We start from the raw sequence: 26,676 nt of genomic DNA, 5'->3' as shown, positions 1-26,676 counted from the left end.
ATCTTGGGAGAACCTGGGTAATCCAGGAATCCTGGAACAGATTTCCTAAAAATCATTTGCTATTACTTTGCAAATACTTTCAATCCTGGACCACATCCAACCCATGTTTGCTGGATCACCCAGGTTCACCCATGATAGTCTATCATCTCCAGTCTTGGATATCTTTAATAAATCAGACACATGATGTCATGATCAAGTCATTACAAGTTACCATGGATCAATGTATATTGCTGGTAGTTTGACAAAAACTGGACAGCCCCATTGACTGCATAGGTCAAAATGTTGCTATTGTGGTATTTAACAGCTCTTCATATACACCTCCGGTCCTTTAGCTATCATGGACTTATTATGTCAGCTAAATATAGAAACTCGCTAATTGTAGCAGGAGTCAAGGTCTCCATTTCTGTAAGTGACCTATTGAACTGTATATAATATATGTGACATATAGAACAACATTAGGCATAATCCATTCCAGAGTTAATGATTGCTGACAGGGTGTAATAAGATAATGTCAATAAGGATGTAAATTATGGGATAGCTTAACAGCAGATGTAATGTAGAAAGTGAAGGTTATAGAAGGAGAAAGTCCAACACAACTCATACAAGGAGTGACAGAGGTTCAGAAAGGTGACTGGAGGCAAGGGAGGTCCAGTGTTCTCTCCAGCCCCTCTTAACTACGTGCACCAGCCGGCACTTTTTAGTAACCACCCGGCTGTTTTTGGGTGGTTACTGATAAGTTTGATTACAATACAGGGGCTGCCATCCTCCTACAATTTCTTCCAACCCAGGTTAAAAAAAATTCTGGGTTGAACACTGGAGGTCTATATATTTATGCAGATTGGTATAGTAAGGATTGTGCAGCCTGCAACCATTGTTGATCAGCTTAGTTTTTAGCAGGTCTTGGCCTGGTATGAATGACCAAACTTTGTGTCTTCTTGTTTTACTATTTAGTGTATTCTTACAATGAATTTTTAAGTGCACATGAGGTTTCCCAACACCTGGTATGCACAGATTTGCACAGATTCACCAATCACCAGAGAAGGAAGGATGAGGATGAGGGACAACTGCACAAACAATATTGCAATGGCAGAACCTATATCTAGACAGGTTAAAAAACGATGATTGGGAAAAAGACTGCCTATCAATAGCTGTTATTTATCATCTTATACTAATGTAAAGGGTGTCCATGTTTGTGCCAAATTTACATGAAAGTATAAGTCTAATCAGTTTTTTCCCCAATTTTAAACAGAACAGGGCAGGATTAGAACTCTGTTCAGTTTCACCGTATATGTTCTGGTGTAGCCCTCCCATGGGACACCAACAGCCTACAAGTGCATTTAGGCAGCTGCACATTGTTGACCCATTGTGAAACCCCCTTGGTTGATGCAAGTTGTACCTGGACCCTCTGGGCATTGTTTGGGTCCTAGGATCCTCCTGCCTGGGGATCATCAAATAATCTACACCCCCCCCATTTTACAACAATGGCAGTATATTCACCTACAATTAAATATTCACACTGCGATGACTAGGGCTGCTGTTTAATTACCATAAAAGTCATGTTATTTTCCCTTCTCAGTGGGAATTAGCACTCTTCTTTTCTGAAATGTTACTGTGTGTAATTAAAACATTAAAAAGCAGGAGAGGCACACATTCCCTTTCATATATTTAGTATTTCAAATGAATTCCATCTTGTTTAATTGGCTCTCTGCCACCAAAGAAGGAACTTTCAGACGTCTTCATCCCAAAGACTCTTTATCAGGGTGGCACATACCATTTATTTACTGTAATTGGCGAGAAATAATTACACGATTCTCCCGCGCATAATTATACTCAGTCATTCTCTCACATCTTCCTTGTGTACAATCCACAGCGAGTGTTAATGGGATGGAGTTAATAATTTGTGAGCACAGCTAATGTGAGGCGTTAGGGCAAGTAAACTAAAAATGCAATTTTTTTTCTATGTAAGCTGCTGGCTATGATACCGAAGAATGTTATACTTTGTGAAAATCTGAGACAATTTTGACAGGGAAGGAGTTTTGGATGCCAAACCAACTTCTGTTGTTGGAAGACAGCTTGAGTCGGTTAAAAATGCATTTATTAGAAGTACTTAAATTTAATGTCTTAGACTTTTTTGTATGTTGAATGGTTAGCTTAATCATTAGGCAATGTTTGGAATACCGGTTGAAGAACTGACACACGGTTGTCAACAGGCAGCCGGGTACGGTAACAGGTAGTAACCACTAGGCATTCTAAATCTAGATGAGTCAAACATTCACTCCTATCTTCTTTGAAACTCCTATATTTTCAGCAGGGGTGGTTAGAGTCTGTATCAGGCAGCTAGAGCAGCTGATATCCCCTGAACATTGCAATGAGTTGCCTTCCAGCTACCTTTGCTGTCCAGCGATTGGTGACCATGCCTTTCTGTAACTAAGTTTAGTAATATAGCTTGGTCACTTACCCACCCCCAGGGTTGGGTTGGACAATGAATGAACATTAGCAGACTCATAAGGTTATCATTTTGATGATTTTAGTAACACATAATTGCAAAAAAGTTTTTTTTTAATACCTGTTTAGAGTTTGGCTTTAGGGCTGAGTGCTTCGGCTGTGTGGTCAACGTGCAGCTCAGCAGCTTTCCAGACTAACTAAAATATTTATTGCCAAACAAAATAGACATTACAAATATGAGTAATTGAAAAGCAGACATCTTTGGACAATCAATGAGATGCCTTCTGATAAAAGAACGCCAGACATTTAAACTGCCTGTTGCACACTTCAGCCTCCCCTGCTGAAAATAATGAGGCCAGTTTCCAAGTTTTTTTAAGCATTTGTAAAGTATATAGCTGCCTTTAGCTATGTCTGATTTCTTTCAAGTATTTGGGTTGTCTAATCTGACACATTCTTAGCACTTTCTGAATATTTTTTAATCGCATACCAAACTCCAGAAAAACACAGCAGGAGCTGAACTGATCATCAAGGAGTGCCAAGTCTAAAAATGTTGCTTTGAGCATTAGAGAATCCCTACCATCTGTGAATTCTCTGCCTTGAACTTTAGTTTACAATAAGAGCACAAGATCAAAATGTACCTGTTCCATTAAGCTGAAATATCATCATAATTGCCATTTAATTAGTGCACTCAGCCAAGGGATGCATTTGCACAAGTTTTGTCCCCAATTAATGTCCGTTATCTTATTCTTCTTCTAATATGCCTCATTACATTTGTAAAATTCAGCTTGGCTATTAAGGACATTTGGAACTGTATTACCTCTACTGCCACTGCAGACAGGCAAACAGACTCAAACCCATGACCCCAGGCCTGCACAGGAGCCATACTAAATACCAAGTTAAAAAATGTTTGGAGTGCAGAGGGTTGTGGGGTTAACTCTCCACTTCTAAAGATCCCTTAAAGCAAATCTGTTTAAAATAAAACAGCAGTGTTTGTGCTCTACCAATATCATCCTCCCTTGGTGTCTTGCTGGCCAGGGGCGGAGATAGGGATGTGCAAAGTGGGCAGCTATAAAAGGGCCCCAGGCCCTCCTCAGTAAGTTAGGCAGGGGAGCCCCATGTCAATTTTTCACCACTGTTGGCTATGTCCGCCACTGACCGATTTAATACTATGAGCTACAGGTAGATATGCAAATAGGAGATTCTGGCTTTCCTAATCTGTGACATGGTTCTACATCAGCCACTCAAAAAGTATCTAAGCCATAAGTTCACCATACCAGTCAGAAAACTAGCATTTTCGAGAAAATCAGCAATGGCGTTTCAGACAGGTTTGCTTTAAACAGGTGCAGTGAAAGGCTATAAGAAAAAAATTTAATGATCTGTCTGCTAATATTTGAAGAACCATACAAAGTTTCTCTATGGCACACTTCAAAAATATTTTGCATAGTAAAGTACACACAGATATGAAAGGGATACTTCTAAACGAGTTAAATATTCTCTGCTTAGCACTCCTTGGGAAACTTGGAGTCTTTTTTGAACTGAGACCAAAGAATACCATTAAGTGAGATTCTCTGGCTGCATCATCCAATCACTGTTCAATTGTCCATTTGTGCATACTTATAATGCAGCTGTGGGGTTTATTAAGGAGCCAAAGGCCAGCATACAATGTACATTATTTAATCAGGGCTCCTTGTAGAAGCGCATCTCTGGAGTCAAAGTTGAAATGTGTGTTTAGGATTCTTAGAAGACGGAAGCAAGAAATGGAAACTGATTTCTTTTGTGTCACAGCTGCAGAACCAGGAGATGGTGCGGGCCATGATGAAGAAAGCAGAACTGGAAATCAGCAGTAAAATGACAGACGTGGTCAGGAGCCTGGAGGATCCGGTGCAGAGACAGCGCGTCCTAGTGGAGCAAGAACGCCAGAAGTACCTCCAGGACGAAGAACAGATTGTCATCAAGTTAAGGTAAGGAGTCTATTTTTGAACTGTTTGGCCGGCCTGGATGTAGGCTATGGTCCATGATAGCAAAGTTGTTTTTGTGTTATAACACATTTTACTTTTAGTAACGCATACAGATTTAAATTACATCTAATTTTCATGCAATTTTGTATGCTATAGACTTGATATTGGATGTTGAGATCTATATAGTCCTCAGAAATTTATTTTAACCTTCCAAAGTCTTTTAAAGACGGCATGAGCACATTCCTCAAAGTACTGGTTTTAGAAAAGGTCCACCATTTATTATTAGCAAGCAGTCCTTAATATATATGCAGGTTCCTTTTCCTGGGTTTACATTATGCCATCAGTCTCCTTCAAAGAGAACTCGATTTAAGTTTCATTTTTTTTCCCCAATGATCAGATTGCAATTTTGGAAAAATTTCTAAAGTTAGAAGTTGCAACAGTCTGTGATCCCTGTCAGGCATTTGTGAGCTCAGCCGAGAAGTGCACAGGCACCATGCTTGACTTACATGAAGCCCCACAGTCTAGGAAGTGGGTTGTGACCTTGGATAATACTTGGACAACAATGGCTCAGTCAATCTACTGTATATAAAAGTCCTCGGAATGTCACCGTGAAAGTAGTCTGGTGGAAGAAGCAGTGTTGAAGCACAATTAGGAGCCAAGCCTGTTGGTAGCTTTTTTATATAATTTTCTGTGTATCACTCCATATTCTAATGCAAATTCTCAGATTTGGCAATGGGATACTCATGTCATCCTGCCTTACCCATGATGTACAGTTTATGCATATACTTAATTCATACACAGGCTACACAAACAAAATACACCAGCTGTTAAAAGTTCATGTATTAAAAACTTTAGTCTGTGTGCATAGCTCAAATGTCCTATGATGAATTGCAGAATAATATGATCAGTCACTTAAAAATCTAAAACAAAGCCAATGCACAAACTTTACAATTATGTACTTTGTTCAGGCAATTTGTTGTTGCATATGTGCTATAAAAGTGTAGCAAAAAATCTGTGTTCATTTTATTTATTTTTTATAAATGCTATTTCTGTATTTGCTTTTATTTTCCCCTTGCTTTTGCAGCTCCACAGGAGATAACAGTGCTGCATAAGTCATTATTAATTATATGGTAATTGGTGGCAAAAAAATATTAATTATGAGTATCATTTTCATATGATGCAATTACCTTTTGCTTTATCCCATAAAAAAGATTTAATAAGTGTCCTTTACCCATCACTCTTCAGTTCTGCAAAGTTGTCCTCATTTCACAGTTTTATATTCTAGGTTCTGCTCTTGCAGAGAAGATATTTGTCACAGGAGACACGTAATGTAGCCATATTTACTGCCTGCTTTCAGTGCCCTTGGTCTACATCCAAAATCACGGCAGCCTCTGTGTGATACAGATGGTTTTATAGATACCTTCGGTTTTAGATTTTTTCCCCTTATTATTTTATTCTCAGTTATTCAGTTTACATTGACAGCAGTTTCAGCACCCATTCCTTCCTAAAACATCAGCATCTGTTGTCTTCTTGCAGCACACTTTCACAAAAACTTCCCCGTTAGCAACAGCTGGGGCTCATCCAAAAGAGATCAATCATCCATCTTTTGGACGCTGCTCAATCCATTTCTATTCTTTTTTTTTAACATTGGTTAATTTAACTTGAATAAAAGATTGTTGTATTTTTTATACCAAAGTGTGTTTTTGCAAGGACTGTAATGAGATTGTAACGTCTGGAATTTGGTCACATATATATTTTATAGTCATTATATGTCCAGTCTAAGCATTTTTTCTTTTGGGCCGGGTGGGAATAGATTGGCTTCTCTATCAGAATTGTATTGGTGTGGGGTAGGTTGGAGCTCTACACCAAAAATTTAGGGACAGATTTATTTATTGCATTTTTTGCTTCATTATTAAAAAAAAAAACAAGCAATGCATTTTGGGGGCTTTAGAATGTATGCTCCATTGAAGCTAAAATTGCTGGTTTTAAAAAGGGGGGGACTTTATGAACCGGATGGACTCATAAATCCTAAAAATGGAAAGAGTAACCTAGTGAAATCATACGAGGACTTGGCTGGAGGACCAGCTTCCCCCTGTAGCAGAACCAAAAGTATATTTTGTGCCTTGCGTGAAGTTGCTTCTTTATTCAGACCTTCATCTTAGAGGGGTCTGTAGTCAACGAGAGCTGCTGGGTAAAATATAAATACCTGTGATTCTAGCACCTGGAAAACCCTTCATTACCAAGGCGCATTAGCTTGTGACATTCAGGTGTAATGTGACTGTATACCAAAGAGCCACAACAGAACTTCGGAAGATGTTACTCTGCCTGTCTCTGTGATTGAAAGTCTGGGCAGCTAGCTCTGTAAAGATTTGTACCTGATCAAGGTCCAAATTGGAGAAGAGGTGGTATCTGCTAGTGGGTAATCCAAGATTGACCTAATCACTGCTTATTGTCATGTGTATGTATGTGTATGTATGTGTAAGACTCACATAACCAACTTAATAAAGTGGTCCACATCAAAAAGTTGATCATTTTTAAAAATATCAGCAAACTATGTGGCTACTTTTGATTGCTGTATACTGGATTAGCACATTGTTGCCCAAGCACCCATCTTCTTGTTTATTGTGCATTGTGCTATTGGTGATGTAAATTTCTGTCTTGGCTGACACAAGTTCCGTTAACATAAAATAAGTGTCATTGTATCGTTGCCTACATGTGGATAGCTGAAATAGCTAATAGAAAAAACCTGCTTCGGACCTTCTCAACTATAATATGAAGATCACGAGCAGTGGCTGTATGCAGAAACAGAAATACAGATGCCTATTCCAAGACCTTGCAAGCTAGGAGCATGGGGTGCTGTATTTTTAGAAAAATACAGCACCCCATGATTTTTAGAAATCATTTTAGGCTGTACTCATATCATATCATTTCCCACTGTGTTGGCTCCAGGAGAACATTAAGCATTGTGCATTATACATTCTGTTTAGGTGTTATGGGTGTTCAATGTGTGCAAGACTTTTCTTTTCAGTAGGCATAGAAAATATTAGGCAACTGCAATCCAAATGCTGGAGGCACTCCTACTAAACATGGAAGTGGCAGATGGTAGAATTTAACCATGAAGTCAAAGGATGTCAGGCACCAGCAACAAAGCAAACCTGAATCAGCGAGGGTCCACAGAAGATGCTTTTTCCATCTGATTATTGTAATAGCAGGCATCTTATGATGAATAAATAGAAGACCAGTTTTCTTTAATCTTGCAGGGGTATGAAGAAATGGCTGCATTGGTAAGGAATGGGGGATGGGGGGGGATTTGTTTTTACACCTCAGCACAGGCGTAAACCTGACCATTAATACGCTCAGTATGTCACTCTACACAGAATTGAGTCATGTTTGTGCTGTGGAATGTGTGATTTGTGCACTGAGATGGAAGAGGCAGCTGGGAGAGGAGGAGATGAGAAAATATGTTATTTTTATGCATTTACCCCTACATCTGGGCTTTGCTGATAGTTCCTGTGACTAACATCACTCTCCTGTGTTAGTAATATAAATCAGAAAGTAAAATACAGGCACAGGAGCTTGCTGTGACTACCTAAATATATTCAAAGACTTTGCCAAATACTGCCGAGAACAGAAAGCTGTGTGCTTAATATGCATCTCTCCCTGGCACCGCTTTTCATATTAGTGTCTGCTTATAGTTTGAATGTTGGAGAACATAATGTTTAATGTCTGCCCAAAATAGATATTACTGTCTCTAAGTGGACTTCATTTTTCTGATTTTTGTAAAAACAAAAAATGTGAATGTTATATTTTGTTGTATTACTGAAACCTAATCAGATGGTCGGAGTTGGACAGTATAAGATTTCTGATTTTGTTGTTCTGAAGTTTATGTTGTTGCAGCACATTGTGCATTGATCTGTGTTTATTAACTAATCCTGATTTCCCAATGGATTGTGTATGTTTTTTTTGCAGTGACTTGGAGAATTTTGTAGAAGATGTAAAGAAGGATTCCACCTCTCGAGTTGTTACATTAAAGGACGTTGAGGATCGAGCTTTTATGCTGCGCCAGATTGGAGAAGCTGTGTCTAACCTCAAAGGTATAATTCAGGCTTGCCAGGCTTGATCCATGTTCAAAACTTTAGGATACATACACACATTCAATAATTGTTGTTGGAAGGGATCTTTCACGAACCTTTCCAATGACAAAAGACTGAACATACAGCACCATTCTGCTCTATGGAGAGGGGAGGGGGGAGAACAACGGAACGGCACCCCGCTGAGCTCTCTCCCCTTGACTTTCATTATGATCGTTCGTGGATCTGCCAGGACAGATCCATGAACAGCGTGGAACGAGCGCTGTACACACACCAGATTCTTGTTCATTCAGCCCTGAGGCAGTTATCAGGCGTGAATCATCTGGCATGTGTATGTAGCCTTAGACTTTGCTTATGGGCTTTGCAAAGCTTAAAGGAAGCCTTTCCTTTTAGGTGTACTTTAGGAACTTTAGGTGTACTTTTTTGAAAACTTTCACTGTATGTAATCTAAAGAAACCATCAGTCACCTTTTTCTGGACAAGCTGTTATAAAAAGGAAATATGATTACATAGTCTTCGAGCCTTGCATAGCCTTCATACAATATTGCACACCACCAGGATTTTTTATTTTCAATGTGTTTTGTACATTGCTTTTTAGTAGAATCTGAATAATAATAAGGTCCTCTCTCTTGTTTCCAGGGGAGTTTCCGTACTTACAGAATAAGATGAGAGCAGTTCTCCGGGTGGAGGTGGAAGCTGTAAGATTCCTCAAAGAAGAACCTCACAAGCTGGACAGTTTACTAAAGAGGATCCGAAACATGACTGATGCCCTATCGACCCTCAGAAGGTGACATCTACTCAAAAACTTTGTTTTGAATATGTGTAATAGTGTTCCCGAAAACATTGATCCAGGTTGAAATTTAGGGGCAGGTTTGCAAAACCAAGCTTAACCAAGATCTTAGACTGTGCTCAACTTTTACTAGGGTTCAGTACTACAAGCTACAAGGCACTAATTATTCATTATATCCAGGCCCTGAAGCAACTTTATTTTAGAAACAGCACCCTGGGGTCTAATTCATCTTACATCTTCCTATGGCGTAATTTAGTTAATAAAAGTTCTGGCTTATTAGTATTCCTTAAAAACAATATGGAATAAGCCAAGTATAAAGTAGAAACTAACTTCCTTTTCTTTTATGGTTCCCCTAGGCAAGTTTCTGACGGACCCTCTAAAGTCACTGACTTCAATCAGAATAACCAGTTTATCATCACTGAGAAAGTTACTGAAACTGAGATAAACCAACACAGGGAAGAAAAAAGTCATGCATACCTTCCGCCAACACAGACAGAAGCACCTAATGTGGCGGAATCACAGAAGGTGTCTGTAAAGTCAGAGGTGGTGCCACTGTCTGCTGGGGTTAAAGTTCACCAAGTACAAAGCTCACCTGTCCATATGCAGCAATCTCAACACTCTTCAGCACTGGTTAATCATATCCATAACTCCAGTAACCAGACTGGTCATGTAATAGAAGCGTCGGCCAGCCATCATTCAGCAAGTTTTCCAGCCTCTGCTGCTCATGAGCAACCTCCAGCTGTACAGCCCACTCAGCATAATGGATCCTCTGTGCAGAACTTATTTATTGAAGAAATTCAGCATGTAGCTTACAGAAATAGAGCTGTCTCCATAGAGGTACTCAGCTCTTATTAGTGGCATTATATGATTTAGTGTGTGCCTATGCTATGTCTGTGCAATCTGCCCCTCCCCTGTATATTTTTACCTTTCCCTTACTGTCTTGCAACTCCATTGCTGCTGGCAGAGAAGAAACTTGCCAGGTGCTTGGAGAATTTGTGACTCACTCACTTTTTCTCTTGTAAAGCCTGTGACAGAAAGACAACTACCTGTCCTATAAAAGCTCCAAACAGAGACAAATCAGATAGGGATTCATCCCCTTCACTTTGTGGTGAATTGAAGAGCAAGGACATGAAGGGAAAGAAGGTGCTTTATGAGCTGGCTTTAAACATGAAATTACTGTTTTAGCTCTGTGTGGACAAAGCACAGGTTCACTTTAAAGATAAAATTAACTAGACATTATTAATTCCTCCACTAATGTGCAGAAGTTTGTATTTTTCCTGAGTTTTGCTATTCCTCTTTATTGGTTTATAACTCCAAATCAGGAAAATCACTCACACAGCAATGCAAACTATCAGTTCTTTGTTGTATGAAAGTGGTTTTAAATAGGGCGATCCTACCTGATATGGAAGGGAGATTTACATGTGAATTCATTGTTTTTATTGTGTGTAATTTTAGCAGGTCCTTAAATACAATTCTTTAATTAACTTAGTCATTAAAATCTCAAATTACTTTTACATAATTTCAAGTTCTCTTGGAACACGTTACCACTTTTTGAAAAAATGTTATTTGCCAAAAGTCGGGGTTTACTTGCATCTCTTGTCTTATTACTACAGGAAGCAGAGAGAAAGTTTGAAGAGAAAAGACAAAATCTGGACCATTATAATGGAAAAGAATTTGAGAAGATGTTAGAAGAAGCACAGGCCAATATCATGAAGTCCATCCCCAGTTTAGAGATACCAGCTCAGGCTTCGAAAGTGGACAACACAGAAAAATTAGAAGTCGTTGGTAAGAGTCCTTGCAAACATGCAACCAGCTACATCACTCAGATTGTGCATATGATTGGACCTCTGGATCTAGGCAAACTGAGCGTTCACATATATGAGCTGTACGATTATTTTGGACACCATACCTTTCCCACAGTTCTGAAAAATGGGAACTTCATATAAAGTGGACAATTACTGAGAGATTATACAAGCTGTTTTTAAATGGTTTAATGGTTCTTAAAAAGCTTTCTTGCCTTGTTGGTGTTCTGTTCATTGCTGACTAAACCCCATTTATACTCAGCTGTGCATTGCGGTGTCAGTATGTCAGTATGTGACACCTAGTAAATCCTAGAGAAAGGACCCCTCACCACTGCCACCTGAGGAAAAGAAGAAGACCACATGACGTCAAGGGGTTTTAGGTTTAAGGCATTGAAACTTTTATTTCAAATTTCACATACATTAGCGCACATTTTATTGTTTTCATTTTGTATATATTTATACACATTTTATTTATAAAGTATATTTTTGTCATTAAAATTTACTGTGTGTTTGCTCTAGAGGGTAGCAAGGAAGTTGAGCAAGAAAGTGAAAAGATTACCAAGTCACCACCTCCGCCTCCTCCTCGTCGTATGTACCCACCAGGGTCTGGACTGAGCACCACATGGGGTGGAGAATGGAGAGACAGCAAGGTAAAGGCATATGTTTTGTATAACCAAAAATACTTTATTCAAGATGCCAATCAGAAGGGGCAAAGTGTGGCATGCAGGAGAAGCCAATAGGAGCACACGGTCCGGCATATAGATAAGTAGTGGATTTAGGAACATGTGCCTGGTTTTCACCTTTTTATGAACACTTCCACTACAATTATGAAGTGTGCTAGCATCAGGCACAGAGGATAGAAGCAGTCATTGGTAAATAGTGACTGACAGAATGTGAATGAGGATGGCCAGACTTCCCTAACAGTGCTAAACCACTGATAAGTTATTAAAAATGGGTGACTGTGTAAAATAATTAGGCCTGATAGATGTACGATTAGCAGTTCAAGGCTTGTATGTGACTGTAGTACTATCGAGATAAGGTTAACACCATTCCAACAAGCTACCTTTACATCACTTTAGGGTCTCTACCTTCTCATGTCATTTTACTTGCAAATGTTTATCGAGACATGCATTTTCTTCAGTCTCCTTGGCAAAGTTTACAGCTTCCCCCAAAGGTTTGTGTTTGTATGAGTCATAAAACATAAAACCCATTATAATATTAAATCCCATACTGACTTTCTGCAAAATTAGCTTTTGTGCAAACCATAATACCTTAAAAACTAAAAGAGGGCAAAGAGTTATTCACTAATATTTCTTGTTGGCATTCTGAAGCTGATATCTTGTACTGAAATGTAATAATGTAGGATGAGGGGGGAGCTTTCTTGGTTTAGCTTCCTCATGTCAAACCCCCCCTACTCCCCGATAACTTGTGATTTCATACCTGGTGTGGGAAAAAAAAGGAGATGTGGAGAAACCACAAATTAACAGCATGTTGCACAGCACAGATGCCAAAGCAGGGAGGTCTTTGCATTGCACATTCTCTGTTACAGCTTTCTCCCCAGCAAGGAAAACAGCAGCACAGTAATAAATCTTTAGGAGGAATTCAAGACAAAATGCTAATGTTTGAGAGATTAGGCAAAATCGGTGCTTCAGGATATTCCCTATACCAGTAGCAAATCTATACTTTTTGAGCTAAGATCCACTTAAAGCTGCACTATGGCAGTGATTAAAGCTAATAGTTTTATGCACCTTATAGAATACTACAGTTTCATGTTCTTGAAGTTAACAACATGGACATATACTGCTTGGCTTTTGATTATTTAGATATTATTGTGCCTTTTTCATATAGGACTCTGAAGAGGTCCCTCCATCCAAGACAGTAAATACAGAAGCAGAAACTTCCAGAGGTTCCTCAGTGGTGACCACAGTTGTGTCTTCTGCTGTAAAGGATGAAGAGGAGGAAGAGGAAGGGGAAAGAATCATGGCAGAACTTCAGGTAATGCTTGTAGATTTCATTTAAAGCAATATATAAAGATTTACTTCACTAAAAACTGGGAGTGAAAAATTCATGATTCCCTTGTATCATGAATAACTATTGTGTGTTTGAAATGTAGCAGATGACCTCTTGAATGGGTAGCCAGAACTTGAATAACCTTTTCATATCAAACACAAAGATTTTTTTGTACATTTTGGTGAAGTACACCTTTAAAGGGGATCTAGCGCTTTTAAAATAACGTAAACTGCAACCAATCTCACTTTGATCTATTGTGTCCAATCTGGAATGACCTTCCTATATGTGAGCTTCTGCTGCTGACTTGTGAAGGTGCGGGATTCGGGGCTGTCATCCTTCCCCTTGCTTAATCAGTCACTCTCCTGCAACAAACATGTTATTAGCAAGAATAGACAGGGTTTATAATTTTCATTAAGTGGTTCATTTGAAGTGTAACTTCAAGAAGATAGAAATAAAACCAGTGCAATTAAATGTAAATTTCTTTATTCTTTGGCATATTCTGCCCTCCGAGAGAGAGAAGAACAAACCTGATTGGTATGTTCTTGCTTTTTCATTGTCTAAAACCAGGCTGGGGATAGGGGGATTATCTGCAATAGTAAAATGTCAGGTCACTATCCCTACTATTGCAGAACTATGTAAATCTAAGGACTGAACAGATAGAAATACATTTATTTTGGCAGGTAACTGCTCCCATATTTGTCATTTTTAGCTTCTTGCCAGGAGTTCAGTTTATAGGAATTTCTACTAAATGAGGTGAGTTGTGAGTTAAGGAATACAATTTTAGAACAGAATTATGTACAAAATATGGCTGATAGCGACTCCCATATTGGAGTTGGGCAAACTATTCTTTTAGGGAAACATAACACTGCAGGTGGACACTTTCTACAGCAACCATATGTTAGAAAGTTTGGAAAGGTTTTTCGAACAGATTAACAAATGAGACATTTTAAAATAGGTGCACTTTAATATGGTCATCACATCAGGACTACATTTAAATGGTAATAACAGTAAGCCAAGGGCTTCCTTAGAATTTGAATGTCTTTGGTCAATTGAACAAGATGGCCTATTTGCAGGCAATCAATGAAAATGCAGCATCATAAGTGAGATTACTAGCCTGCAGGAAAACAGCTGTCCTTCATGATATATGACATTTTCCATCTTTTAGGCTTTCCAGAAGTGTTCCGTAGTGGAAATTAATTCAAAGGTGCAGTATGAGCCATCTAAAACAGAAACACCAGAGAGAGATTTCAAACCATCAGGTTTAGCTCTGCAAAAGGAGAAGAAGGTAACTTAGTGTGTAAGGATTTACTTTAACCTTCTTTGCTTATACTAACTAATCCTGTAGCCCTAAATTACCTATATTAACACCCTATATAGGCTGGCTACTACAAAAGATACATTCTTTTGCAAAACTTTATTTTAAACAATATCATCTTTTTTTTTTTAAATGATTGTTCGATGGTTAGTCAGCATTTATTTTGAGCAATTTCCCAGGAGACTAGGATATAAAAACTTTGATATGACCATGATATTATATGATGGTAATCCAACATCTAGCCAACAACCTGAATTGGGGCTAGGCAGCACTTGTCCAGCTGCATACCCATCTGATCTTTGAGCACACACACTAATAGTCCTCTCAAACATACTGGCCACATCGAACAATTCTGCCACCTTCACCCTCCGCAAGCTATACTTGATATGCACACTTGCTGTTGGTCCCACTGCAGCAATAAAAATATGTTTCAATAATTGACTGTTTCTAAGCTTAACTTTTATAATGCTTTTGTATCTCCTCTTACCTTCCCTGCGTGCTTGCCTACTTTCAACTTATTTGCATGTTTATGTCTATAAAATAATTTTCTGTTTTAATTTCAGGCTAAAAAATTAAAAAAGAATCAAGTAATTTTTTTTGCTTTTGCAATTTTTACATAATTTAAAATTATTTATGTGGACACTGCAGTTGATTGTACAGGAGTGGCATTTTGTATGTTAACATTTATTAGAGGTCATCTGATGGGGGAAACATAAAAGAATCATTGAACTGTGAGTCAGGTCTCTGTGTGATAGAGGGCAGACATTGACCTATTTATAAACATATTTGTTCCATATATGTTTAAATTTGTATCCTCCATGCCTGAAGATCTGGCTGTGACCAAACTGAGGATATTTAATTCCACTTTCTGGCCCTGCGATAGCAGGGCAAGAAATGAAGGGGGCAGATGCCATTGGCACAGAAAGTCACAAACAGTAATACTAACCTGATATTGACTCTGACCCTTCCCTGTTTCATTAAAAATGTTGTTGTTGTCTGTATCCCCAATAGACGTTTATTCCATCACCATTTGTCCAGGCTGTAAGGTAAAATATCTCTAAGTGGGACACAGACTGCAATAAACATTTGACATGGGATCTATGCCTTCCTCACTATGTACAAATCAAAAAGTTGCTGGAGTTGGGCTTTGTTATTGCTTCTTAGAGCTTTGACAAGGAAATGAACATTTCAATTTACGCTGTAATATTTTCCCATAGGTGTCATGCAGTATTTCAAAAGAATTTTTAAGGCCTGAAAGCCCAAAACTTGTTGAAAGCACAGAGGACAAGTGGAGATTTCACTCTGTACAAAGTTCTGCACACGATTCTGCTAAGCATAGGCAGGAGGACAAAGTTGTAGTTAATGAACAGTCTACATATAGTCTGTTAATAGGTAGGGATGAATATAAAAACAAGGAAGATCAAAAAGAAGCCAAAATAGAAGAACATACTACTGGTTCTCCTACAAATCAGGTTGTAAAGCAGTTGAGCTCTCCTATACTTTCAGATGTGACTAATCGAAGAATAGAACACAGGACAGAGTCTTCAAGGTCAACAGTTGTTAGGGTTTCCAATGTAGAAAAAGTTGCAGAGAACCAAGATACTAGCAAAACTTTCCAGGAACAAGGAATGCCCTATTTAGACTTGGGTCAGACAGTTGTATTACGACAGAAGAACTCAAGAAGGACTGTCAGCCAACCATCTGAGGAAACAGATTCTCCAGCAATATCTCCAACCTCACCAAATGAACCAAAGTCTCCAGCAGATAATATTGCCTTTATGATAACCAAGACGGAAGTTCAGGTCTTGTCTACAGGTGAGGTCCAAGATATTGTAAACCGAAAGGGAGGAGAGATCCAGACAGTTAACATTGATCGTGAGAATGTAGAGAAGGTCAACTTAGATACTTCTACCAATGCTGGGTCAGAAGATCCCCTTGTGTGTACAGATAAGAAGCCTGTTATTATAATATTTGATGAGCCAATGGATATAAGGTCTGCTTATAAAAGGCTTTCAACCATATTTGAAGAATGTGATGATGATTTAGAAAAAATTATGTCAGAGACAAAGATTGATGAGGAGGAAGAAGAAGAAGAAGCAGAAGAGGAGCAGAAGGAATCCAATGCATCCAGACTACAGCAAAAGGTTGACTTAGGTAAAACAGTAACCACTATGGAAAGTGTCAAGGCACAGAGCAGATATAGATTTAACTATCCTTCTCTAGCAGAGATGAAACAAAGCATGTTTCAGGATGGGACATCCTCTCAGACGTCACTCACTGACGAAGAGCGGTCTGATTCCACCGATTATCAGTTTGGTCAGAGACAAGATGTAAAGAAGAAATTCAAGTTCAAATTCCCTAAAAAGCAGCTGGCAGCTTTGACGCAAGCTATACGTACGGGGACAAAAACTGGCAAAAAGACTTTGCAGGTAGTTGTATATGAGGACGAAGAAGAACCTGATGGAACAGTCAAGCATCACAAGGAAGCTAAAAGATTTGAAATAGTAAGATCCAGGAGTAAAGAAGAAAATACTAACCCCATCTCTGAGAAGCTAGAGGTCCAAGGCCTTCCAGAATCAGATCCAGTGTCCAGGACAGATGAAATCAGGCAAAATACTTACAGAACTTTAGACAGTCTTGAGCAAACCATCAAGCAGCTTGAAAGCACAATAAGTGAAATGACTCCAAGACCAGGGTCTGATATTATTGAAATAAGAGAAGACCCTAAAACTTTGTCCCAAACTCCTGTCCTGGCCAAAGAACCTGTGCTTGTGGAGGATACAAAACTTGTCATAGAGTCTTCATCATCCCTACCAATTTCAGCACGTAAGGTATCTGTGCCTAAAAAGCCAAAGTCATGAGTGTGTTCCAGTGGTGCCTAATCAATTGACAGCTGTTCTGGTGGTTGGCTTTTTTCTGTAGGTGCCTAACAAACTTTTGGTTTAATATGTGTGATACCTTGGTGATGGGCAAATGAAGAGCAAAAACTGCTTGTCTCAACTTGTTTTTATTTCCCTCCTAAGAATCATTTACATATTTCATTTTTGACAGTAACCTCTGCATGGCTAAAGATTCGTTTGATTTTGGTGGAGCATGTCGTATGAACGCTCAGTAAAGTCACTTCTCTTGTGTGATTCATGTGTTATCTCTGTCTCTCTCTCCCATTGGCTGTTCCTGTAGGGTTCAAACGGAGCTCCACAAACCAGCCGAATGCCAATACCAATGTCTTCTAAAAGTAGACAAGGAACCCCGGAAAAAACTAGCAAACAGCCAAAGCTTCAGGAGCCACAACGACAGTACAGACAGGTAGTTTTACCTTAGAGCAAAACTTTGGAAGAACAAGCCAAGTTATTGACTAAATGTAGCCAAAATAAAGGATGTCGTACTTTCACGCTTGTTTTTAGTTAAAATGTCTGGATCTGGTGGCATGAAAAAATCCTATAGTATTTTTTTGCCTCCCTCTCACCATCTCTGCATGCCTGCAATAAAACACCCTCCTCCTGCTTTGTTCCACTTCAAGATGCACAGCTGGGATGAACAGAACACGGCTTACTGTGGTATCGCGGGGGTAGCCATCAGAGTGCATTTGACAACACTGAGCACTAACATTTGTATGTTCAATGCACTCCATTAACAGCTTGCTATTTCACTCCCATTCTAATATCACAGCATGACCCATGCAGCGCACCGTCCTCGCTCTAAATGACTGTTACCGCACGCCTCTCCACCTCTACCGTTCTATAAACCTTTCTGTGCTCTGTGGATTCAGCCAGGTCCAGTGAACGTCAGAAAACACTTTTAACTATTTGGGGGTTTGTCACCTGTACCCGTGTTGGTGTATTTATTGTTCAACGTTTTGACCTACTTGTCTCCCTGCCATCTTTATTTTCAGGCTAACGGAGGTACTAAGAAAGCTGGTGGGGATGTTAAGGCTGCTTCCCCTACTTTATCTGCTTCTAAGATTCCAGCTCTTTCCCCTAACACTGGAAAAAGCAGCTCTGTTCCTACTCAGTGTAATGACCCCCCTAACCCCCATAACCCTCCGGTGAAGTCTCACATCCCTGTAACCAGCTCTAACACTCCGTCCAGTCGTGCTATTAACTCTTCTTCTCTCATTCGTCCTGTTCATAATGGCACTTCAAAGCTGCAGAGCCCTTCTTACACAGGTAAAGGTCACCATCTTTCATTTTCACCGCAGAATGCGAACGGCAGGCCATCTCCTGCTGCTACTGCTGCTTCCTCCTCCTCCTCTGCTACTTCTCCCTCTACTTCTGTCTCTCCCACTTCACTGGCTCAAGGTATGAAGAGCATCCGTACCATTCACACACCAAGCTTCACCAGCTACAAGTCACAGAACGGAATAGCCAGCAAGATCGCCACTCCCAAGGAGGCTTCATAACTCGTGCTAACCCGCCACTGTCACTGGATGTGCCACGGTTGCGTCTTCACGCGCAATCCCACCTTCTTTGGTCTCTTGTGACTTACTGTTGTTGTCTCTGTACATAGCAGGCCTACCAATTCTTGTTAAACTTGTTGATGTTGTAATTATAACATTGCCCTTGTTTGATTGGTCTTTGGGGTCAATTTAAAAGATCTGGGGAAGGTAAAGTAAATTGAAAATGCCAGCCAGTAAAATTAGTATGGTCATATTTAAATGTAGGTTGGGACATGGGAGCAACCAAGCAGTCAAGTTCTAGCTCCTATTTTCAAACCTGAATTAATGGTAGCATGAGCCTAAATGGTTCCTGAATGGCAAGTCTTTCCCTAGGCTCTCCTAAATTGGCCCTCTTGTTTTTATGTAAATTGAAAGTCAGTGTGTGTGTGACTGTATATATTCTAATACTGTAAGTTCGCATGTGTGTGTGTAAACTAGGAAGGCTGGAAAACAAAAATTAATACTAAGAGGATCTTAGTGTGGATGTGGAATATTTTGTATAGACTATTTTTCATTATGGAACCTGCCAGAGATAAAATCTAGCACAAAATGTTATTCTTTATTTTGCATCATGTTGGCTTTGACTACAGATTTCTATTTTTGTCAATTAGACATCTTTGTTGCTTTTATTTTTTTGCCAGGATATTTTCGTACAAAGCTAACCAGTCTTAAGTCCTCGGCTGGGCCACTATAATGGGTAAAGCTGATAGGAGTGAATATTTAATGGAAATATTTTATCAAAAATCTGTGATGTCTAAAATTAGTTTTTAGGAAAAAGTGGAAAACCCTTGAGATGCCCCTGTACAGTGATTGACATTATTTACAGAGGGACCACAATCAGCTGGAGAATGCACATTTCCTAGAAATATTAACTGAGCATATTTCTTGTAGAGCATATTTCTTTACTTAAACAGTCATTTTTTAACATATATATATATATATATATATATATATATATCATGGTTTGGACGAAGGCTGGTTTATATTCTTTGTGGGCAGATCATCAATGCACATGCTTACTCATGTAATCATGTGTAGCGGTAACAGGTCAAAGAAAAAACAAAGCCTCTAAAAAAAAAATTCATTTTAACTTTTTTTATACCCAATATTAAGTATAGTGATGTTACAGTCTATGTTAATAACATGCAAGTCTATTTATTATATATATGGGGGTACAAGCACTCTTTCTCTGAGCAAAGAGCCTGGGTGTAAAAATCCATTAAAGTAGAGCACTGAGCACTTATCAGAACGTTAAACATGAGACATGGAAGCCAAAGAAGCTTGTAAATCTGATATGTTAGTGGGTCATAGCCCACCTTGCTATATAAAAGAAATAATTTATTAAATGACAGACACTCCTAATAGATAACATGATCATCACCAATATAGTTTCCAAGATTCACCCCAAGTTTCAAATTGGAACTCCATTCAAAACACATGTTGTCCCTAGAGTAGTTGAAAGGGTTTGACCAACCCTTGGTGCCAATTCTAGGTTGAATTTGGCTTTTCAGCCAAGCTACCTTCCTTTATATACTAAGGAGAATACACCAAAAGCATTTCTTTGTCTTTATCCGTGTTGCAGGCTTTTAAAAGTCAAATGATGCAATGGACTGAATCTACAAATTATTATTTCTATACAGAATGTAAAAAAAACTGTTTTTAAAATTGTTTATTTTATGTATTTTTGATACCAGATTTCCTTTAAGGGCACACCTGACCAGCACCAAGGCCCAGCCGTCTGGTTATATTTAAAAACCTGAAATATGTAAAACTCATCTATCATTGGTAGAATGGCCATTTCTTAAGTCTGATTTTTTTTCAGAGTGAATTGCCCTTACTAAGGGTTGTGAATTAAACCTCATTGGGCTTATGCGTAAAAACTGTCCAAGGGGGAAAATTATATCCAAAGTCATGAGATTTCTGTGGCATTCCGGTTTGGCTGCTGGGGGCACAACACAGACTTCCTCTTTAGTTTTTACACATCAAGCTCGCTCTAGTCTTATATCAGTTTGTAAATAATACATATGCTATATTTCTACATACAGAGATGTGCTAACAATTTACAGCGGCGGCAAGCAGCGGGTGCGTCACTGCAGGCCCGATACTGCAGCCCAGGCGTGCTGCTCCCCGCCCCCCTTTATCAGTTATGCATGCTTTCACGCAGTGGCAGCCTGGAAAGAAAGAGTTTGCACAGATTTTGTAAATTAATGAATTTGTATAACTACTGTAACAAATATCTATAAAAAGCAGAGATCACTTTTCAGAAAAATAAAATAAAGTGATGCATGCTGTCAGTATGTTTTGTATTTGTTTAAATGTTGCCTCTATTTTACCGCTGAACAGACCTGTAAATGTGAAAAAATAAATGTGCAGAACAATCTAGCCTTCAGATGGAAAATTCAGACACTGATTAGCTTTATGACAAGCAATTATTCATATGCAAATGACATATTATGATTTATTAGAGATGCACAATAAGTTGGGGACAGTCAGGTATTGTACATATACATATACTGACAGGGAACACATGGACAGGAGAAAAGAGCAGAAGGATGAACCTGTGGGGCTGCTGTTTTTCCATCACTGACCAGTCACAGACTAGGAGGTGATTTATCTGTGTTGCTGAGCTGCATCAAAAGTCAGGTCACTTGGGAGAGCTGTGTAAATTTCAGAACTTGATAGAATGAATATGGATATAAATATACAGTGGTTTGCCTGGAGTTCTGATTTAAAAACATTAAAAACTCATATGGATACTGAAATAGTACTGTTTGCTAAAACAGGTAGTTGTGAACAAAATAGGGAACATTGGGTGCAGAAGAAATATTGCAGATTCTAAATGATTTTCTTATGGATCCTTTTGCTGGGAGTCCCCATGCAGGACACCAGCAACCAAAAAAGTATTTGCTGTGTTATGATGACATCTAGTGGCCAGTGTTAGGTATAGGCCTTCACAGGAGAACACAAAACCACTCACCTAATATCACAATTTTTGACTTCCTGGCACAGATTTGGAAGATTGTATTTCCAGAAATACCTCTGGTTTTTAGTCCTGACCTTCTGCACAAATAAAATGTTTATTATCATCAGGCAGCACTGGGTATTGATGATGAAATTCTGCAGCACATTCAATGGAAATGTCTTTATAAATTGTCACTTATTCCCAAGAAGTCATAAACACACCAGTCTTTTTCTACAAATCATATAGGGCCTAGGGACTGCATATATGAAGCATTGCTTCTGCTTATGTATTTCTTTAAAAATGTGAAACTTTAATTTAGCAAGTGTGTTTATTTGTGAGTTTTCATTATAATGCATTTACTACACATGAGCTGATATCAGAGTCGGGCTTGCAGCAGGATTGCCTGCTGTATAAACTGATGGACAGCAATATAATATACTTTGAATAGCTTACACAAATTAAAAGTGCATGATGCTGTAATGTTTACTAGGAGGCCAATCAGCAAGCATGAGGCTGGGAAGTGTCATGGAGTCTGAGCTATAAAAAATAGTCTTACCTTCTACCCATAGTATACTGTATTTATAGTAAATCTACAGGATCTGTAAAGATTGAAAATCACATGGTTTGCAGGTTCACCACCAGAAATAAAGTACAATGTGTTATGCAGAGCATAGTTTTTGGTCACAAGAGCCAATGATAAAGAAATGGATAAGCCAAACCCTTTCTATTATAGATGGGCTAACATATTGTAAGGTAATTACATTAATATTGGAAGTATTATTTTGCCATTGGTTTATATTTCCCATTGCAATGTCTGGCTTCGACTGCATTTTGTTTGACTGTACCTTGCTGGTTAGCACAGAAATGGCCAAACCCCCCCTCCCGTTGGACTTCATTAGAATTTATAGTGAGGTTTTCAGGCTTCAAGATATTAAATGAATAAAGCAGTGTACAACCACTTATTTCACAAAATCTTCTCTTTTCCGCAAATACAGAAAATGATACTGCCAATGCATTACCATTCACGAATCATTAAATATGTTAAAAAACACTCAATGGCTTACTAATAGATTTTGTCAATCAGACTTTTGCAACACGCAAAACTTTTAACCCCCAGGAAAGGTGACAGAAAACATTCTGAGCTGGGAAATAAAGTAAGAAAATCCTGGACTTGTTTAATGACTTCTAAAATCGGAATTCTTAAACTGGTAATTAGACTCATGCAGTGAATAAATAACATACATGAAAAAAGTACATATATATTTAAAGTGGACCGGTCACTGAAAGATGATGGAAGCTGCCATAGCTGAACTCATTGTAAAGGACGGTATTTGCTTGCATGAAAAGCTGATATTCCAGTTTCAGTGGTGTCCATTACACACCTGGGACAAGCATACAGGTAACTCTGGGACACGTTGTGTGAACATCCCAACTGTGCACTCATTCTGGGTCAGTGATTCAGAAGGTATTAAAGGCTGAGGAACAGAACAGCAACCAAACAAGCTATATATTTTAGAACCAGAAATGGCAGCTTATATCATCTCCTATAAAAGATTAAACAAGTTTATTTATCCAGCAAGTTACACTTTGAAATCTCTTCCGAGTGGAGTTGGATAAACGCTTGTTTTCTTCCTATACTAAATGTTTATTTGTGAAACAAATGACTTGATATTAATAGTTAAAACCCTAAAGGAAACACCAAGTAAAATTCAAACACTATTATAATTACACAGTATTTATATAGCACCGACATATTACAGCGCTGTACAAAGTACATAGTCATGTCTCTAGCTGTCCCTCAAAGGGGCTCACAATCTAATGTCCTTACCATAGTCATATAGCATTGGTCTAAGGTCTTTTAGGTTAAGGTCTTTTCTAACTTTTTTTTTTTTTTTGGAAGGAAAGTTAATTAACCTAACTGCATGTTTTTGGGATGTAAGAGGAAACCCATACAGACACAGGGAGAACCTGCAAACTCGTTGCAGGCTAGGGTCCTGGCTGAGATTCGAACCTGTGACCCATATCCTAGAGCTGGTAATGAGTTTATTCTGGCTCATGTACTAATGTATGGTGCACGTTCCTGTATACTGACTACACAACCAGCCATGTCTGTTATGATCTGTCCCTACTACCTGTGGCCACCAGATTCTTCTGTGCTGGAATAGCCACCTCCATTTATGAAGTCCTTAACGTGTGGATGTAAAGAAGAGAAATTTGGGATAGATCTACCTTAAAAATAAATATTCTGTATAAGTCAAAATTTACAGCTGTGGTGAGCTTGTGGTGTGTTTACCTTTCTTTATGTTAGGAACCGCTGCTTCTTAGGTAGACACTACATGTAGCGTCTCTCTGCAGCAGCCCCATAGCAAATGAATAGGGGTGGCAGTGAGCAGTACTATAACTGACAGCTGCCAAATGTGCCGACACTGGTTCTTTAGGAATCAGTGATGCTGAGCAATTATTTAGGGGGAGCGCACGATTTAGAGGCTGGTGTGATCCTGTCCTAATAAAATGTACACTTTGGCCATTTTGGGATGGCATGGGTTCACCCAGGACTCACTCCGGTATAAAAATCATATGTCCCCTATCACCTGCTGTACACCGGATCTACAGGATTTGCACTGCAGGGTACATCCCCATTCCAGTTCCTCTAGTTGGTGATTGCAGAGCACTTGCCTAACAATAATGAGTCATTCTCTACCACCTTGTTAAGTTCCCTATAACCCCTCCACAAACCACTGGTGGAAGCCATTACATTGTTTGGTTTTAGCTTGATATGCATCACAACAATCAGTGTACAATAAAATGTATGGAGGCGCTAAGAGGAACAAAGCTTTGCAGATTACCCAGAGGCCTTTTAAAAGTTCTGCTTAAATGAGAAACATAAAAGATCTACTGCAGTCTCACTGTAAGATGCTACCATACTGTGGTGCCATACTGTGTAGAAGAGAAATCAGTAAGAAAGTGGCTACTTCATGGGGCTGACTACATAGGCCTGCTTTATAACAAATCTTTGTACAAGTGGCTTAAAGACTTCCATTTATTCAATTGAGCTAATGATTTCCACTATTTCTAACTGGACACTAGAGGGCAGCAGAGGAGCTGCCATCAGAAAACTACATCGCCCATGGTTCCCTGCTTTGTCTACCATGAATGTGGGTATTTTATTTGTAGTCTCAACTCTCTGCAGCACAATTGAGTGGTTACAATTGAGTTTATGCAAGTAGACTATGCAACAGATTTGACAGCTTCATAATTTTGTAACAAAGATGAGCTGCGCTCTTTAGGAAGTATGAGTATAGTGAGTATATTGGAAGCTGATATTAACAAGTGGATTAGTAAGAGGTCCTAACCCTATGGGCAGACAGAACTTGTTTCTATCTTTCTCATGGCACTGATGGAAAGATGATGCATGTGTCAGTTGGAAGCCTCATACCCCTAAATCTATTATTAGTCTGCAATGCATATAGATGGATGCGGGAGGACATCAGACTCCAGGCTGCTGAAAAATTAAGGTGGAATTCTAAGAATCGGGTAAACCTACCCTTGCAATGGGGCTACATCCCAGAACCGCAATGGTGCGAAATGCTTGTTTACCTTGCTGGTCCACACGCTCCACTTTCCCAATGCTCCAGGTTCTGGGTAGGACTAAAGTTTGTGGACTCTGGACCCTCACACCTAATATACGGTACAGCTAAAGGTATATGGACCTTCCTCCAAATTACTGGTTGCATGCCTTTCCAGTGATGGGTAGGAGGAATGGTAAAGCAACCCAGGGACAACATTTTGGGAAAAGCCCTCTTCTGTACCATCATGACTATGCTGGTGTGCACAAAGCTAGCTCAATAAAGTCAAAGTTTGATAAGTGGAGGAACTAGTGTGTGCTGCATAGAGCACGGTCCTCAGCCCTAATGACCACCATTGGGATAAATGGGATTGCCAGTTGAGAGCAAATTCCCCTCATCCAACATCAGTATTTGAATTTACAAGTAGCTCTTTATGCTCAACATAAACAGAAAAAAATCCAAAAGATACACTCCAGATTTATATATTGGACTACTTTCTGTAGTGTAGAAAGCTCTTCTGGAAGGGTGGAGGATGAAAGATTTTGTAAAATTGTAGAATTTGGAACAATATCTATATGCATGATTGTGTGTGTGTTTGCACAAACACATGTACAGGTAGTCCCCGGTTTACTTACGAGATAGGAACTGTAGGTTTGTTCTTAAGTTGAATTTGTATCTAAGTCAGAACAGGTACATTATTTTAATAAATGCAATTGGGACAGATGTTTGTCTCAACATATATTTAGGCAGCATGGTGTCAGTTACTGTATAAAATCCTCACTGTGAGTTAATCACAAACAAAGCAAAAAAATAAAAAAACATTATGGAGCCTGGACATTCATTAACTTTTGGAGCAAGATATGCTTTTTATATGCAAAAAGAAACAACTGCACAGTTTGTTTTGGTCATGAAAGATTTCTTCTGCAAGTCATGCAAACCGCTCCCTCCCCACTTCAAGCTTCTGTCCTGCACAGGAACAAGCAGGGAAGTCAAGTTCACATCTAGGAGTCCTCCATATGTCGGATGTCCTTAACTCTGGGACTGCCTGTACATGAAAGTTGATGGTTCTGAGATAGAAGGCAGGAATAAAAATAATTATCTGAATGAACTGCTGAGGTAAACAGGGGAAATGGTAAAAGTAGGAAGATGGTTGAGTGAGAGGAGGAAAGTCGGAGAAGTAGTACATGGCATTGTTTACCCTATATTTGTTCAGTGACAACCTTAATAAAATAATGAGACAAAGAATCAACATGGAATTTACTGGAGAATAGCAGTAGAAGATGAACAGGACGTGTCCTCCTTG

At 39.0% G+C, this 26,676-nt stretch overlaps 1 protein-coding gene across 17 annotated transcripts in view; it reads left to right on the top strand.

The window, feature by feature from the left end:
* The window catches only part of KIAA1217 (KIAA1217 ortholog), a 279,526-nt gene extending 258,384 nt beyond the window's left edge, over nt 1–21,142 (top strand). For 13 of the 17 annotated variants that reach the window (XM_072412717.1, XM_072412715.1, XM_072412716.1 and 10 more), the window contains 11 exons: nt 4,231–4,406; nt 8,373–8,497; nt 9,133–9,280; nt 9,640–10,120; nt 10,897–11,068; nt 11,605–11,735; nt 12,934–13,080; nt 14,261–14,380; nt 15,628–17,241; nt 17,591–17,716; nt 18,303–21,142. In XM_072412717.1, coding sequence (XP_072268818.1) covers nt 4,231–4,406; nt 8,373–8,497; nt 9,133–9,280; nt 9,640–10,120; nt 10,897–11,068; nt 11,605–11,735; nt 12,934–13,080; nt 14,261–14,380; nt 15,628–17,241; nt 17,591–17,716; nt 18,303–18,809 — 3,747 coding nt within the window. In that variant the 3' untranslated portion in view covers nt 18,810–21,142. The remainder of the gene's footprint in view (nt 1–4,230; nt 4,407–8,372; nt 8,498–9,132; nt 9,281–9,639; nt 10,121–10,896; nt 11,069–11,604; nt 11,736–12,933; nt 13,081–14,260; nt 14,381–15,627; nt 17,242–17,590; nt 17,717–18,302) is intronic. The other 4 variants (XM_072412729.1, XM_072412732.1, XM_072412718.1 and 1 more) reach the window with 3 other exon arrangements.
* The last annotated feature ends 5,534 nt before the right edge of the window (nt 21,143–26,676 follow it).

The sequence above is a fragment of the Pyxicephalus adspersus genome, chromosome 5 (assembly GCF_032062135.1).
Source record: "Pyxicephalus adspersus chromosome 5, UCB_Pads_2.0, whole genome shotgun sequence".
Lineage (NCBI taxonomy): Eukaryota > Metazoa > Chordata > Amphibia > Anura > Pyxicephalidae > Pyxicephalus > Pyxicephalus adspersus.
Note: the sequence above shows the minus strand (reverse complement) of the source record. Positions and strands in the feature narration are given on the sequence as shown.